This window comes from Epinephelus moara, chromosome 17, assembly GCF_006386435.1.
Source record: "Epinephelus moara isolate mb chromosome 17, YSFRI_EMoa_1.0, whole genome shotgun sequence".
NCBI classification, from domain to species: domain Eukaryota; kingdom Metazoa; phylum Chordata; class Actinopteri; order Perciformes; family Serranidae; genus Epinephelus; species Epinephelus moara.
The window spans coordinates 7,410,215-7,427,638 of NC_065522.1; the positions used below are offsets into that span (position 1 = coordinate 7,410,215).

The 17,424-nt window shown below is 40.7% G+C and overlaps 1 protein-coding gene and 3 non-coding genes across 4 annotated transcripts; all 4 read right to left on the reverse strand.

The window, feature by feature from the left end:
• Window positions 1-5,742: 5,742 nt before the first annotated feature.
• Window positions 5,743-12,836, reverse strand: snx15 (sorting nexin 15). Its single transcript, XM_050067984.1, has 7 exons — window positions 12,623-12,836; window positions 11,827-11,983; window positions 10,878-10,993; window positions 10,430-10,712; window positions 10,149-10,322; window positions 9,095-9,292; window positions 5,743-6,425 (listed from the first exon to the last, which is right to left on the reverse strand). The coding sequence occupies exons 1-7, from the start codon at window positions 12,719-12,721 to the stop codon at window positions 6,286-6,288; spliced, it is 1,167 nt and encodes a 388-aa protein (XP_049923941.1). The 5' UTR covers window positions 12,722-12,836; the 3' UTR covers window positions 5,743-6,285.
• On the reverse strand, window positions 6,546-6,627 carry trnal-aag (transfer RNA leucine (anticodon AAG)). Its single transcript has one exon. It is a non-coding gene; the product is annotated as a tRNA-Leu (tRNA).
• trnal-aag (transfer RNA leucine (anticodon AAG)) lies at window positions 8,270-8,351 on the reverse strand. Its single transcript has one exon. It is a non-coding gene; the product is annotated as a tRNA-Leu (tRNA).
• A 3,814-nt stretch (window positions 12,837-16,650) lies between the features above and the next one.
• trnam-cau (transfer RNA methionine (anticodon CAU)) lies at window positions 16,651-16,722 on the reverse strand. Its single transcript has one exon. It is a non-coding gene; the product is annotated as a tRNA-Met (tRNA).
• Window positions 16,723-17,424: the final 702 nt, after the last annotated feature.

The following is a 17,424-nucleotide window of genomic DNA, read 5'->3' on the forward strand; positions in this document are numbered from 1 at the left end:
CCAGCCTCCAAAGTGCTCACAAGGTCTCCCCAGGAGCCCAGAGCCAGTTTCCATTCCTAACTTTATTCAGACCTCCTTATTATTATCTCTTTTTTTTTTTGGAAAATCATTTCTTTTATCTTCCATCAAATGCATCACCTGAGTAACCTTCCCCTTCCAAACTCACTCCACCTCCCTTTCTCTCTGTCTCATCTCATTTCTGTCTTTCTCTACTTCTGATTAAAAATGGTTAGGCACTGACTGAAAGGTCGCAGTTGTTATGGAAACGAGGCTGGTAACAAAAGGTGGACACATGGGTACAGAGGGAGAGAAAGGGGGTAGAGATGGAGAGAAAAAGAGGGAGATGTGTCTGAATAAACATAAACATGCAGAGTGGAGGAAAGGACAGGAAAGAGAGAAAGTGAGAGAGGTCTGAATAAATAAAAACATATTCAGAGGGAGGAGGGCGAGAGACGGCGAGGTCATGAAATGATGGCTCCATCTGCAATAATAAATAACAAAAGATAATACCGGGTTTTGTCATTCTAGGAAGGCGGTCGAGCCACAAAGGTGTGTGTGTGTGTGTGTGTGTGTTTGTGTCTGTGTTTGTGTGTGTGTGTGTGTGTGTGTGTGTATGTGTGTGTGTGTGCTGGACAGAGTGGCAGAGTGGGAGAATGCAATTGATAGATAATACATGGATCTGCTGCACAAGCTAGAGAATACTAAAAAGCACAAATTGTTCACAGAAAAGCCTACCAAAAAGCCTAAAATTGTGTGTGTGTGTGTGTGTGTGTGTGTGTGTGTGTGAGTGCGGGAACACCATCTCTCTGAGGGCTCATATTATGTTAACCACTTAGACCAACATCAAACACTCTCTCTCACTCATACACACACTTCAGTACAAGCGTGAAGGTGCCAGCCATATAAATAGGACGTCCCAGAGCGAGAGATATAAAGAGAAGGGGACTGTTGGGGTGAGAGAGAGAGAGAAAGAGAAAGAGGGGGGGGGGAGAGAGATTATAAATTCAAAGGGGAGACCGAAAAGGGTGAGAAGAAAGGATGTGGGGGGAGTGTAGAGTGAAAAACTGAGAGAAATAGAGAGGGCAAGAACAGGAGGGGGTGAGGACAGATAGATATGAAAGAATCAATAGATGGCATAAAGTGTATGTTCATTGATTTACTTACAGGGGGAGAGTGATGGGGAGAGAAAGATGGAATGAGAGGGAGGGGGAGGGAGGATATAAAAAGCAGGGAGCAGAGAGATGCAGGGGAGAGTCAGCCATAATAAAGAGGAAACAGCAAACAAGTCAGAGCAATACTATAAAGCGAGGGACAATGTAAGGTATAGAGACCTAATTATAGCTGTGTTAATCAATATACTTATATTAGCTATGGGTCAAATGGCTGTGTGCAATGTGAAGGGGGTCACTCATAGCAATGAAGCCACAGAGAATGTAGTTCCTCTCAGCTATGGATGTGTAAATTTGCTTGCTAACACAAAGGTGACAGACGTAAATTTTATGGCTAACACATTAGCCATAACTGTTTTGTTGCCCCCACAAGGCCGAAAGCAAAATCAAATATTGCTCAGTTTATTATATTTTAGTGGTTCCCTTCCATGAATTGGGGAGACTCACAAGAGACAGATTTTTAAAAGAGAACAGCCAAAATGGTCAAGCACTACAGGAAACACTGGATCCTCCATTTCCCACAATGCAACTCAATGGCATCTTTCATTGCGTCCTTCTTGCCTTCTTACTTCAAACCCCTTACCCAAAGTTTGCAATACATGTTGTCTGCTGACAATACTGTGTCTCAAGCCCAATCTGAAATAATCCTGACGACATCATTTTCCCAAACACTGGAAAGATCCCTCCGGAGGCAAAACAGATATACACAACTGTTTTAACAGGCTGTGTAAACCTTGTGACATGTAAACTGAACTTTGTGTGTGTACGAAAGAAGCTGTATACAACATTCAGAGTATTGATAAAGTCTGAATCAGTCCAAAAACCCAGAAATGTGTTAGCGTTTTACCACTTATGGTTCCCTCTTTCAAAGTCAGTTGTTTGTGGTTAACGCAATCTTAAGAGGTTATCACATTTTGTTCTACGACATAAAATACGTCAGTAAATAGGCCTACCCCACTCATAAACTTTGAAGCTTCTATGTATCTCTAGAAAGGCGGTCGCTAACAAGTGGATGAATGAGACTACAGAACACAACTTTATAGTCATAGTTTGGCTCAACATTCACATGGGAAGTAAACAGCCAGTTCCTGGGTGTAAATCAAAGGTTTGTTGGACCCATCCACCTCCCCTCATGCCCACCCTATAGGGACTTTCCAGCTCCATACATTATGTTGTTCGGCCTGTCTACTGTTGCCGCTTCCTCTGCAAACCAATTTGCAACCTGCCTCCACCCCAGCTCCTCCTTTTCATGCTGTGTCTGACTCATATCATTTCTGTTAGTCAATGATGCTGCTCTGCTCTGTTCCCGGGGTGTCTTCCTTGCTGCTCTCCCTGCCTTAGGCTTGAAAGGTGCCTTTGTGTGTTGATACCTAACACACAGATCACAGACAAAGCAGCAATGAGTTCGGAATGAGAGTGGGCTGATGGTCCCCACCAGCACTGTTGTTAGCACTGTTTATGGAGTTAACACCATTAACTGCTAGCCAGCTAGGCCATCTCTATGTTGTGCAGACAACCTGAGTCAGACTGTGAATCATAGATATGCTCTGAATATTGTATACAGCTCTATTCATTTTCTGTAAACTGTATTAGGTGTTGATTGACTTACTTGTGTGCAGATGTATTCAGATGCTCTTGGTGATACCGCACAATCAGGCCCCTGAGTGAAACTGAGCCAGACACTGAGAGACACACAACATACGTCAAGACTGACAGTAGCAGGAAGAGAGAGACAGGTTGGAACAGAGCATACGGGTGAGACAGATAGACAGAAAGAGAATGAGTGTGTTTATGTGTGTGTGAGAGGGATGGGAGTGCGAGGGAGAGACAGAAGTGTACTCAAATAGCTCAGGGCAAGGTGACAGAGAGAAACGAACGGACAGAGAGGGATAACAAGCTCATAGAGGGGGGATTGTGTGTGTGTGTGTGTGTACGTGTGTGTTAGAGAATGAGAGAAAAAGGAAGAGACGCAGGGCGGAAGGGGAGAGGGATAGAGGAAGTTGAGGGAACAAAAACAAAAACAGGGAGAGAGTGCGTGTGTGTGCGGACAGCCGAAGGTGTCAGAGTGTGCTATTTGGCTTAATGATGACCCACTGGGCATGTAGGTCATAACGGTTTGTGTCTCGAAGCCATGACTGTATGCCTGTGTGCATCCATTAGTGTGTGAGCATGTGTGTGTATGTGTGTGTAAATAGAAACTCACTAGACACACGCATGTAAAGTGGGTCTCTTAGCGTACGTTTAAGAGTGTGTTTGGTCAGAGGTTGGAGAAGCAGTTTTTCTAGCCGGTAGGACTCAATAGATACTTACACACACACACACACACACACACACACACACACACACACACACACACACACACACACTCATGTGCACCCACACATGCTGCAAATCCAGTTTTTGGCATTCACACTCACACACATCGACAGCTGCCCTTCATGTCATACATGCACATGTAATGCACCATGCATGGCACTGAATTATGCACAAATACACACACACATCTCTTTCTTTTGATCTCTCATGACAACACACATTCGCTCTCTTATACACACACACACACACACACACACACACACACAGGGGGAAGCTATTATGCTCTCAGGCTGGAGTGTTTTGATGGTATAATTGCAGTGACCAGTGAGGAGAAAGAGACAGAGGGAGGGATGGAAAGAGGGATGGGGATGGAGGGAGAGAAAAAGAGGAGAGTGCTGACACTCTCAGCATGCTAATGTTGCGAGGCTCTACCCCCCCCACCCCCCTCTGATTTCATCCCTCCCTCCCTCCATCCATCTCTTTGTCTCTCCATCTTCCTCTCTATCTCACATCCTCTGCATTTCACAGGTGCAGCACTAGAAAGAGGGAGAGATGGACAGAAAGGTAGAGAGGTGGAGAGATGAGAGGGAAAGAGGGATATATAACAGGATGGAGCAATGTTATCTCTCGCTTCCTCTGCCATCACTCCATCCTCTTCAAGCTCCCCACAATGCTCAAAACAAAGCATGCAAAAAAAAAAAGAGGTACGGGAGGATGAAAATAGAGGAAGAGGGAGGGTCAGTTTTTCTATCCCTTTAACAATGGAGGGATGATCTCTGCTTATCCTCTAATCACGTCCCTTCTTTTTTCCTCTCCTCCGTCCCTCTCTGTTATCTCTCGCTCCCCGCAACCCCTCTTTTGCTCATCTGGTGAGAAAAAGGGTAGCCTTTTTCCTCTCGCCGGCCTCCCTTTTTTGTCGCCTCTCCATCTGTTTGTCCTTCCAGTTCTCCCTCCATCCCTCTATCCTCTCCAGAGAAGGGATTGGGCTGTATGGTGCTGATCTCTTTCCTCTTTCTCTTCTCTTTTGCATCCCACTTCCTCCTCTTTTTTCTCTCAATCAATCCCTTCTCCTTTACTGTTTGGATAAAAATACTTAAACTTAAGCTTAAAAGGGACATTGGTCTAATTCTTTGCAATTTTATTTAAAAATGTGAAACTCCTACAATTCTGATGCATCTTTAACCAGAAGACAGAGAATTGGGGAGGTAAAGTAGCACAAGTGTAAATTTGCATACAAACAGACTGGTGAACGATTACCAGATGGCAGCAGCTCAGTTACAGATACTAGTGATATTATTTTCCTAAAGTAAGTTATGAATATGTACATCACCTCTTTAACAGTCTACCTGACGGCACTGAAAGGGTGTACACACAGGTTATTTACCATGAGAAAAAAACAGAATTAGTAGCAGGTGTTTCCATTTGATCATTGTAGCTGAAGACAGGAGAGTTCATCCACAGGGTAAGTTCTAGTTTCCTCAACGATCCTGCAGCTTATTTTAGTGAGTGCAAAGCTAAACTGCTGCTTTGCTGTCATAATTGCTACTCTGAGAAAAACAAATGCAAGATTTAGCAGATTTATAGCTGGAGAACAAGGGGAATGAGGAGTTTCTGCACTAGTATAATTGATACGATCTAATAGCTAACAGCGCCCCTCAGAGGTACTGCTGCGCAACTGCAAACCTTTAAGAGAATTTAATGATTCTGTTGAGCAACCACTGTGTACTTGACTACTGACAGACTGCTCTGTAATGATGACACCGTTTAAAGTACTGCTTAGTTCACTGGGTAGAGTGTATACCACTAAGGCTGAGTCCTTACTGCAGCTTGAGTCCGCTGTTCTAGTCTGGCCCAGGGCCCTTTGCTGCAGGTCCTCCCCTTTTTCTCTCCTTTAATATATCTCTGTCTCTCTCACTATCAATACAGCATGCCAAAAAATACCCTTGAAAGAAAAAAGCACCACTACATACTCAAATGCATCATCACAGTATACTGAAAGGGTATAAGGCTGCCTATACCAGCTCAAATCGGACGTTTTTGCCACTTATAAACAGAAATGTACCTGCGGTTCCTAAAGAGCAAATTTTATGCATTTATTGTTGATATAAGCTGAGTGATTTATTTTGACCACCTGATTATGTAATCCAAAAGCTGCAGTTAGGAAGTCTTACCAAACAGTGTTGGTTGCAGCAAACTACCTGCTTCTTTTAAGCTTTAACAAAAAAACCCCACAGATATCATATTGACTTAAGTTAAAATCATATTTATTAACAAAACATTGTGCAAAATGCAAATTACTGATATACACACACATTACTGTATTTAACAAGGAAACATTGTAAAAAGAAGGTAAAAATCAAATGAGAAAGAGAGAGATGGATTATTTATCCATTAATGCATGATGTTTGCAGTTACTTTAGATTTAGTAAATCAGTTTTTTTTTACTACACAAAGGCAGCTAAAGCAGCAGTCTGCAGTGTAGTGTGTACCTCAGGAGTGTGTGTTCATGTATGTGTGTGGTGTGCTGGTAGTGCCTGAATGTATTTCTGAGTTCTGTGTTCTCACTATGTGTCAACATACTGTATGTAACTTTGCATTTGTGTAAGTATGCTTATGTGAACCTTTATCAAGAGTGTATGGTAGTGTGTGTGTGTGTGTGTGTGTGTGTGTGTGTGTGTGTGTGTGTGTGTGTGTGTGTGTGAAATGTATGTGTGTGCCTATGTATGTCACAACCCTGAGCTTGTTTGTCTTTGATCAGTCTTCATGTGTGAATAGTGTATACAAAAATGTGCATGTGCTACTAAGGATCCTGTGTGTTTGTGTGTGTAGGTGTGAGAGTGTGTGTGGGCGAGGAGTGCTTGTCAACCAACATCTCAGTATGCTTCAGATACTGGGCTGTCCTCCTCATCACAGACTCCTTGCGTATCGGATCTGGGTCTCCTGAGAGGGCAGACAGACACATAAACAGGGAGATGATTACGTTACCTTATCTAACTGTTTAAACAGCAGTGCTAAAAAAGAGAGCAGTCTACTGAGGATATTTGAGCTGCAAGAGATTACTGGCAGCGGTGGGATTCGAACCCACGCCCCCGAAGAGACTGGAGCCTTAATCCAGCGCCTTAGACCGCTCGGCCACGCTACCTCATGACTCTGCTCATATTACTGTTGCATAACAGATGGTGAAAGATGGGTCAATATTTCCAAGAATAGATCTGGACTGTGTAAAAGAAGAAAACACTGGGCACAAAATGACCCCAGATAACCTATTACAAGATTGTCACATGATAACACAGCAGCAGATAACACACATACTTGTGTTAGTCTGTGACGTTCACTTAAATCTCTGCTTGACTCAGTTAGCTGTAGACAGCACACTGGTATGGAGGATGAAATATAACTAAGTATCAATCGATCAATTTTTATTTTTTTTTAAATACAAGAATAAATAAATAAATACTGAAATAATACAGATACAGAGACAACTACATAAAAGAATATGGAATATAAATAAAGGAATAAATCAAGAAATAAATGCAGAGGTTAGGACCTTCTGCCTCAACATGCAAAGACAGAAATGTAAAAATATATTTATGCAGTTGTACAAAAAGTTAGGAATAAATTTACTATATTTATTTATGTCTTTTTTAATTATCAACTTTTATTTATTTATTATTTAATACTTATTAATGCATTTATTTATATCTGTATTGATTTCAGTATTTCTTTTTCATTTATTTGTATTTTACATTCATTCCCATGTTTAATTATTTATTCCTATTTTTATTTATACATTTATTTATTCATTTATTGATACTTAAGTCATTTTTTGTCCTCCATACCCTAGACGTTGCACAGTTAAGTTTCTGTTTGATTAACACATAAAATAAGATTCTTCTTTTTCTGACAACTGAGAAAGCAAGGTAAACTGGTTAAGCAGGCACTGCACCATGCGGCAATATCATTTTAAAGTGTTGTCCTTTACATAATCGAGCTTATTTCTCAAAGAAGCAATTTGTAAAAAAAAAAGAAAAAAAAAAAGCCCTTTCATTAGTATCAGTAATTTATAATATTATTTGTGACGTTCATTTTCAGTGGCCCTGCCAGACAGTTTTGACTGCATATCTCTAAAACCCTCTAACCCCTCACTGTGCACAATCAGGATGGTCAATTAGTGCTGATGACAACTGGAAACTGTCAAATTTATCCCCCGCCTCCTATGTGATCGATTGTTATGTGCACGTAAAATGGCTTATCACAGTAAAAACTTTTCAGGGATGTATGAAGCTTCTGAAGCAAGTTTCTGAAGCAGTTTGTTTGTAGAGGTCTTCAGGTTTACATAATTTTTTGCTTTTCTGTCTTCCACAGATACAATGGGAGTCAAACCCACACCCCATACTACACTGCAGCCTAAATCCAGCCCCTTAAGCCACTCAGCCATGCTGCAAAGTAAGAAGACAGAGTTCAGTCTCACAGGAAAGAAAATGAGGATCAATATTGTTTACTAGGAGGAAAAAAATAAGCTGACTCCAGCACTCAAAACCTCTGCGTCTTTTCGAGAATGTGATTAGATGAGAAATGAAGACGAATTTTGGATGAAAGGCAAAATATCTTCGAGTATCTCATGCACAGACAGTTGCCTTTGACTCTTAACACTTCTGGATATTAAATACTGCATAACTGACAGTCTTCAGACACAAATATGATTGCTGATATGACTCAGATTAAATCCATTCCATACAGATATGATCCAGCTATTCAGAGGGAACACCAGCTGAAAAGCTTATTGGCAGCGGTGGGATTCGAACCCACGCCCCCGAAGAGACTGGAGCCTTAATCCAGCGCCTTAGACCGCTCGGCCACGCTACCCATACACCACACTGCCAGACACAACACTGAAGAAGACTGAATAAGTCATCCATTAGTGATCTAGCAGAGTCATGGCAGAGCAACACACAGTTTACCCTTGCTAAAACAGGACAGTAAATACGAGGACAAAATAGCAGTGTTGATTTTACGATGAGGTCACATGCTGACATGGCACACACGCTCTGCTGTGCGGTGTCCGTTTACCTCTGTGCGTACGTGTGTATCAGCTGTGTGTAATGCATCTGTCAGCGTGGAAGCGTGTGAGCAGCACATCAGAATATGTAGTGCAGAGTAAATGTGGTAAACAAGATATCACAGTTAAATGCACAGTATCATTTGTGCTGATGTACTAGCTTATTTGCACATGGAGCACGGTCACGCAATTTGCAGTTTTCGCAAGTGAGTAGATGGTCTGTCACTATAGCAACAAAGCTGGCTCATGATTCATGCAGGAATGGGCATGATAGAGTGCATTCAGGTAAAATGCCATATTGAAATAGGACTCACATGCAAGATTGTGAATAACCCCAAAAATGAGAGTGCTTGCAGGTGCACACCACTGCACACTTTTTATTCATCACTAAGTTTACCATTTTCCTTTTCCTTAGCATGTGTGTGATTATTATTTTGGGAGCATTACCTGACTATCACTGAGCTAAAGACTTTACCACATCCCTCCTCGTTCCATCCTCTCCCCTTTTCCACCAACCCATCTCCTTCGATCCCTTCATACATCTTCTCACCCTGCACTCCAGTGATCAGTATATCCACCGCCGTCCTGTATCTACGAATGGCAGAACCAAATTCTCCCTCCTTCTCCAACTCCATCGCAGCCGTTAGCTCAGTGCCAGCTTGGTTTAGGTAACCCGCATCCCCTCCATCCAGACTGGCAGGCGGCAGAGAGAACAACTCTGAGTGGTCGCTGGAGGAATTGGATTTATCTGGAACAACACAAACACCATGAAGTAGTCAACTTGGGGTCTGGGAGTTTTAAAGCTAGATTAATAATACATTTGGCGAGAAAATAATCAGGAGGTTTATTACTAATGACAATATCTGCTAGTTGTAGCCCTACTTAGACATGACATGATTTCTTGACAGCAGCATGATTCAAAAAGCACACTATAGCTAAATATTTTCCTATGTCAGGAGTGGGATTTGAACCCACACCCCTGAAGAAAATGAATCATATTGCAGCACCTTGGACCACTCAGCCACACTATCTCAAGAGGCACTGAGCTCACTATCAGACATCTCTTTAGCAAGGGCGGCTCAGCTTTGCTCTGCCAAGACTTGCTCTGAATCAGAGCGCAGCAGCGAACACACCAGCAAGTTCTAAGGGTTGTAATAATTATATTTATACCACCGAGCTGCCATTCATTAGTTATGTATTTTTCTTACTACTTCAAACACTTACTTACAACATAATACAATTATCAACCAAACACCATGAAAGCACATCAGTTCAGAGCAAATTCCATGTATTAACTTATTTCATAATGTCATAATGTGCAAGTGTTAGCTCAACATAACTTCACAAAGCCACTCAGCCTGTACAGTACAGACCTATTTTCACAAAGTGGAAACACAGCAGTACAACAGAAGAGAAGCCTCAATATTATCAGTTTTACATTTGCATATCAGATTTAGACTCAGGTACGTTGGCAGGAGGGTCAGAAGTAAAAAGAATCTGCACAAGACGCAAACATTTTTGACAACATCACCAAAAACAGGTTGCAATTAGATTAAGACAAATTTGTTATTGTTTCATGTGTATCCATTCACATTTATTGTCACCTTGTTTATAGCAGGGATCAAAGACAGCCAAGTCATTATCAGTCAGAGGAGGTGGACCATCCTCTTTCAGGGATGGGACTTGCTCTTCTGCCACAGAGTCAAACAGTGAATCAAATTCTTCCTGGGACTCTTGTGATTGGTAGTTTCTGGCTGGGCACAGGTCGAGAGATGGAACTGGAGGTGGAAACGTGGACCAAAAGGTAAAAACATGATTAATAATAAAATAAAGGTGCACACCAGTGTGAATTTTTGGAAGATTTTTTTTTTTGTCCCTGTCATACCTCTGTCATCCAGTTCTGTATCGCTAAGCTCCTCTTGTTCTTGTTCTTCTCTGGGGGAGCCTCCCATCTCGCTGTAAGCCTCAGCCGCCACCTCCGGTTCTCCCACCTCTAAGCCCAGGTTGGTGCCCAGGTCTTGGGGTAAAGTGGGAGCTTCCCTTCCCTCCTCTTCTTCGGCAGGTTCACAGTCTGAGTCCCTCCGCTTGGGGAGGGGGATGAGAGGGGGAGGAAGAGACGCTGCAGTGGACAGAGGGGTGGCCTCCAGAGGCCTTGTGACCTCACCACCCTGAGAAAGGTGTTGTGGGGTAGAAGGAGAGCAAGGAGAGCAAGGAGAGCAAGGAGTCCAGTAATATTATTATTCCAGGTCTGGCATGTTTTCCTGTGTGCAGATGTGCATGGCTCTTTCATATCTGTCTCACTGTCTATATGTGTATATGCAAATATGTCTTACTCTGAAGAAGTCCTTGAGCTGTGGGCTATTATAGAGAGCAGGTATGCTGGTGGCAAATAGAAGCATGGCCTCTGCAGCATTTCTCCTCTCTTCAATCACAGCCTCATCAAACCTTCCTGAAACAGAGACAGACAATATAATACGACAATGCTAGGAAAAAATGACAGAAACAAACAGCAGAAATGGAAACCCAGCTGGTCAACCTAACAGTGCTGGATTTTGGGGAGACTTTTAGATGTGTTTATTGAAATTGCTTGTCAATTTTCAGGCTGTAGCTTACAGTTTTGTTTAACATATATCCCATCAGCTCAACATTGTGATGGTTTAGAGCCACTGTTACTCTTTGCCAAAGTAGTTTGCCTTTGTGCATTCAAGCAATGCAGCATGGCAGCTTCAAAGTCAATCTAAGTGGTGACAGTCCATTGGCATATGACTCAACTGTGCATATGACTCAACTGTGCTGCTGCCTTTGCAATTCTGAATCTGTAACCACTGAAAAATAGTGCAACAGGCCGAGGGGAAGTGTCACAAGAGTGAAGAGAGATGCTAAAAACAGGCACACTGGAACAAGTAGATCGCCACCAAAAATGACTGAAAGACACTCAACAGGCTACTTGCATAGAACAGCTACAAACTAAAGCCTAAGCGTGTTGTATATATTTATATATTTGTGGATTTGCACCTTATTGTTATCTCAGATTTTTTATATTTGCACTCTTCTCACTTTGTATTGCTACTCCTGCACAGCAATTTTCTCTTGATATAAAAAGTTTTATCTTATCTTTTTTTTAAAAAAGTTGAGGTGAATTACAACCTCTGATATTTTGAGGTATTTTTGTCTACCTTCTGCAGCACATCAAACAACGCAATTAATCCGTGATCGTAGCTCTTGGTGACTACGCTGTAACTGGGTGTATCTACAATGTATCAGACTCTTTGCCTATTATACCAAAGACTTGTGAGCGGGGAAAAGATGGAAACTCCTCCTGTCTTCTGAACAGGTTCCTGTGAGTGTAAGCCAGCTCCCCATGGAGCTTCTTCAGCTCCGAGAACCTCCTCCACACCACCACCTCCTTCACATCTTCTGGATGACGCTTGGACACAAACTACAAACCACAGAGACGAGAGGACAGATTGTGTCATCAAATACATGTTTAACATTAAATGTCAGGTCAGCTTTTAGCATCTTCGCACAAATCAGAGGACATTCTTACGAAATTATGGGTGACATCATGTTTTGAAAAAGATTAACAGAACAGAGAAGTAAGGCAGCTACATCTAAGGGAGAGTGATGGAGGCTTACATCTATAAAGACATTATCCAGTTATATTTTGTGTGCATGCCTGTGTAGACCACGGGTTATTAGTGTGGTCATGGGGGTGCTGGAGCTCATGAACTGAATCACAAGTTCGCTTTGCTTCACTTGAGTGCTCACTGTGCACCACTGCCTCAAATAACAGGCCCATTGTGTACTTATCAGTCTGACTGAGCTAGCTGCAGAGCCTTTGTTTTTTTATGACTAACACTGATGTGACTCCATTGTGTTATAATCGAATAACAACACAAAGTTACTTCTGATTGATGTAACTGAGCAAAGAGCACAATAGTACAACACACGAAACAATGCATGTGTTACGCACTTAAGAGAAACAAAACACGAAGGCAAACCATAAGTAAATGATGTTAACACAGAAGAGAGATCACACACTGTATGAGAAAGAGAAAGAGAAAAAGAGTAAACCAACCCTCGCTGTCACTTTGTACTCGGTGTACCCCTTCTCGTGTGTGCGTGGGTCGCTAACGGAAAAAAAACGGTAGAATTCATCTTTGGGTTTTCGCGACATGTCAGTTAACGGTAACAACAGACAAACAGCGTGTTTCAGCGGCACAAAACAGAGCTGTCAAAGATGTAGTAGCTCTGTTGTGATTCTCCTGTTCCTCCTCTTTGCTCACTTCCTGGTTGGTGACGTGATTGCGTGATTACGTATGGTAGACGCGTCAAGGTCGATGCAACTCTATTATTATTTTATCACTCTTTCTTTCTTTCTCCTTCTTCTTCTTCTTCTTCTTCTTCTGCAACAAAAACTGCAGGACGAATTCTCACCATAATTGACAGGTGGGTTGCAATTCCACTCACTCCTCAGGCACAAAAAGTAGTTATACATTTTCAAACATTCCTCTTAAGTTCAATTTTACATTACTATTTTACATTTACTTAGAAATCAAAAATGGCTTAATCAATTGTAACCAAACTTTGTGCACATGTGTGGATGTTTTGTCCAGGCTTTGCTAAAAAGTCTCGGGATACTCTGCCACTAGAGGGCGCCACAACTTTGTAAAGTTTCAGAAAGTGAAGTTCTCATAATCAGCTGCAAGGATTCGAGCAAAAGTCAGTTTGTACCATCTAGGGTCATGACTCAGTAGAGGCATGGCTATATTACAATAAATCTAAATTTAATGACATTTCACATTCCAAGCTTCAACATTTATTTAGTTATTTATAATAACTGCAACCTATAGTCAGTTCAGACGCCCGTTACTTATATTTCTAAGAATATTCAAAATGAATCACCATCTATATCTCCACATGTCTTCATTCAAATCCAACCAAAATTGAAAAAGACATTCGTTGGATATGATATATCATATGTTCCAAATAGTGTTAATGTTAATGTGTTAGTGTAATGGTGAGTCCACAGATATATTTTATATCTTGATGTAATTTGTACTGTATGCACAGTATTTTCTGTTTCATCTCATTTTTAACCAAATGTCACCAAAATATTTGACAAAACACCTGAAACCAGCAGAATGATGTGATATTTTTATTTATTTATTTTAAAAACACATACACAAAAAAAATCCCAGTTTGCACATGATCATCGGCTCAAGTAGTCATAAGATAAGCAGGAAACTGTGTCTTCCTGGTGGCACAGTGAGTAGATCATTTGCTTGGGTATACAGAGTATCAAGGTTTGAATCTCCAGGTTGACAAGTGTTACACTTCCTGAATGTCTTCCACCATATGTTTTTGACAATACTCTGGAAACCAGCAGGTGATGCGTGACTATTTTCAGGATTGTATCCCTAACAGTTACAAGTTATGTGACCTCCCTCTCTCTCTGCCTTCTGCTGCTGAGGCTGGTTTCGCTTCCTGGCCTTGGAGCTGGTTGAAGTCGTCATCAGTAAAGTAGTAGCATCTGGGTAGATCTGTTTCTGTTTCTGCCCATCTGCTGTGAACTCTTCAATCAATCAATCAATCAATTTTATTTATAAAGCCCAATATCACAAATCACAATTTGCCTCACAGGGCTTTACAGCATACGACATCCCTCTGTCCTTATGACCCTCGCAGCGGATAAGGAAAAACTCCCCAAAAAAACCCCTCTTGTGGTTTAAAAGTTTACATGCCCTATCCTCTGCTACTTTATTCATTTCCAAACAAAAATTCTCAATATCCTGTGACAAATCTCAAATATCCAATATATTCAACTCAAGTAAAAAGAACCTAACTCAATTCATAATTCTCCATGTCAAAACCTACTATGACATGCAAGGATCAGTTCAGTTCAATTCAAATATTTCTGTTTATTGTTAATCTCATTCTAATTAGTAGCAGTGATAAGCTATTTGTATATTTTTAATATAGTTTTTTCTTTGCTGTCTGATGTTGAGATTATATCTAGCCTAATTAGCCTTATTCTAATAATCATAATGGCAAGGCACTAATTAAATTAGGTTTCAGGTTATGTTCTGTCTTTTCCCGACTGGAATATATCACCAACTCCAATATCTTTAGGTAGCATGAGGCTTGTGCTCTGTGCGTTTTTACAGTTTAAATGCTATTGAAATTCTTTGTGAACAATGGAATTATATTTTGTTCTTTCATATAAAGCTATGATATGGATTAATCAAGACAAAATATCAGGCCTTGACATACTGCATTTAAATTACAAGTGTGTACATTAATGTTGTAATCAGCTAACCTCTTCTAAATATCTAAAAAAAAAAAAAAAAAAGGAAAGAAAGAGATTCAATTCAAAGTGATTAAAATTAAAATGCCACGTAGAATAGAAAGTCTGTGTGTAAGTACAATGTTTACTTGTATGTAAAACCATGCATTACCCCTTGAATTTACCTAAGAAGTAATTCACATAGGAACAGTGATTTATTGAAATGGAAGTCAAAATCATAAAAATATGCAAATTGTATTACATTATGTGTAATCATAAAACTGCCGATTACACAAGATTTTTAAACCTCTGCAAGGATCATCAGAATGCAGCAGGGGGCGCTAAATGTTCATGTCATTTACACGGTGATGCCTACGAGTGGAAAAGGGACTTTACATTAAATAAAAATGTCTGTAACATATTTTTAAATGACTTTTGTTTGATGATAGCTTCTCGATATAACCAATGCAAATCTGCATTCACATTGTCTGTGTCTCAGTGTCAAAGATGCTAAAATAAGAACAGCACATAAAGGTTGAGGCCTTACCCTGTTTGAGACAATACAACAAAGAGAGCAACAACAGACATTACTGTAATGCTGAGGAAGTTCCAGCTGTGCATTCATATTGTGCAACAATACATTCCACCTCTTTCCCAAGCTCTTATCTATTTCCCAAGCTCTTATCTATTTCCCAGCTCTTATCTTTTATGCGGCCATTCTGAAATCAGAGAACCTTGCTCTATTTATTTTACCGTATTCACAGACTCATGAGGGCACTGAAATGACCCCAAGATCAATATGTTCCTCATATCAGAGTTTTATATCTGTTATGGTCCGGCTCTAAGACCATCACAAATAAGGAAACACATGGGGAGTTACATAAAAATAAGTAATTTATTTTAACAAAAATTCAAGAACAAACAATATAAACAAGTATTATAATGCAAACTAAACTATACAAAAACTCAAGTAAATGCAATCAAAACATAATCAAAACCCTCTCAAGGCCTTGAACAGGAGGCAGCCTGAGTGTGAGTTGATACCTAACAGGCTGTAGCTCAAAGGTCGCAGGTGCTGCTGTCCTCTCTGGTAATTGCTTGTTAAATTGAAGGGAAAATGTGCGGCAAACAGATATGAGGTTACTGTTTAAACTGAGATAACCTGTTGAGCTGGGTCGGCTTTACTGACGGAAACCTAACAAGTTCAGTGACAGATAGAAGTCAAACCTGTTGTGTTCAGGCTACAGTTTTATATGGTATTTCCATTTTCTGCTACTTTGTACGTCTACTCCACTACAGTTCAAGGGGGAATATTGTTCTCCATGCTTCACATTTATTTAATAACTTCAGCACTTTGCAGATTTAGTTTAGTAATACAAAATATAATGGGTGTAAAGGGGCAAGCTACCCGACTGTGTATAAAGTAATTAAAATGAGCTCCACCTTTAACAGCTTCAACATTAGAGACGGACACAATGCATCAATGATTATACTACAGTAATATAATATTCAGTATGCTGAAATGGGCCATAATGTGTGTATCCACATAATGGGTACGTTATATATTTTGACGCCAATGCACTTGTACTTTTACTTGCAGGACTTTTTTGTGTCTCAGAGTATTCTTACCATGTATTATCAGTTGCTCAAGTACCTAAATTCGTCTTTCAGCATTAGTACTTGATGTCTTTCCATTTGTTGTCACACAGAGGTATATAGATGGACTGCTTCCTGCGAACACATTGGTGATTGAGTGTAGTTACTGAATCCACAGTCAGCTCAGATATATGTACTACAATGATGGGACGATCTGTGCAAAATAGCAGAGGATGGTTTCGATCCATCGACCTCTGGGTTATGGGCCCAGCACGCTTCCGCTGCGCCACTCTGCTTCACATTGGGGGAGGGGAAAGAAAGACTACTTCATCTGTGAATTGTGAACTGTTTGGCATTCTCCTCACAGAAACGTGCACTCTTACATAATGTGCAGCCATTGTTTCCTGCTGCTAGGGGGAAAGAAAGGGCCTGAGAGGAGGGAACAAGGTTTAGAGAGTGAAAAACAAATGTAACATAAGAGCGGGCCAATAAAGGATGGGGAGGAGAGAGTTTGTGAATGAGAAAGAGATGTATGTCGACTGGGAGAGAGGGAGATGTGAAATGTAGAGACACTGGGCTGAGAGGAGAAAAATATGGTAAAATGTCAATGAGATTCTTTAATTTGTCTCTGAAAGAATGTTATTTGTATGGTTTATCTTAGCATGCTTCAACACAAGATCACTTATTTTAATTTAAACTCTTATTGTCTATATATATCATACAAGCAGGATGTGTCCCGAGTCTTTATGTTCCTTTTTATATGCTAGTTCTGTACTCTGTGTGTTTTATTCTTTACATATTTCCGATGTATTTATGTGGTGACTGCACTGTGATGAACTAATTAGTGTTTGCTGTGTCCATATTAGCTCTCCATTCATGCCAGGAGAGAGTTACAGAGGGAGGCTTTCCGCACCAAACAGTCTCCCCTTTGTCTGTGAGAGAAAACTAGGCCACACATCGGGAACAAAGAAAGAATAGGAGGAAATATATTACAGACT

Bases quoted from the DNA above. Each gene is read 5' to 3' on its own strand.
- snx15 (XM_050067984.1), bottom strand. From the start codon at position 12,721: ATGTCGCGAAAACCCAAAGATGAATTCTACCGTTTTTTTTCCGTTAGC. The intron at 11,984-12,622 runs GTTGGTTTACTC...TGTGGTTTGTAG, and splicing joins AGTACAAAGTGACAGCGAGG to TTTGTGTCCAAGCGTCATCC. The intron at 10,713-10,877 runs GTAAGACATATT...CACCTTTCTCAG, and splicing joins AGCTCAAGGACTTCTTCAGA to GGTGGTGAGGTCACAAGGCC.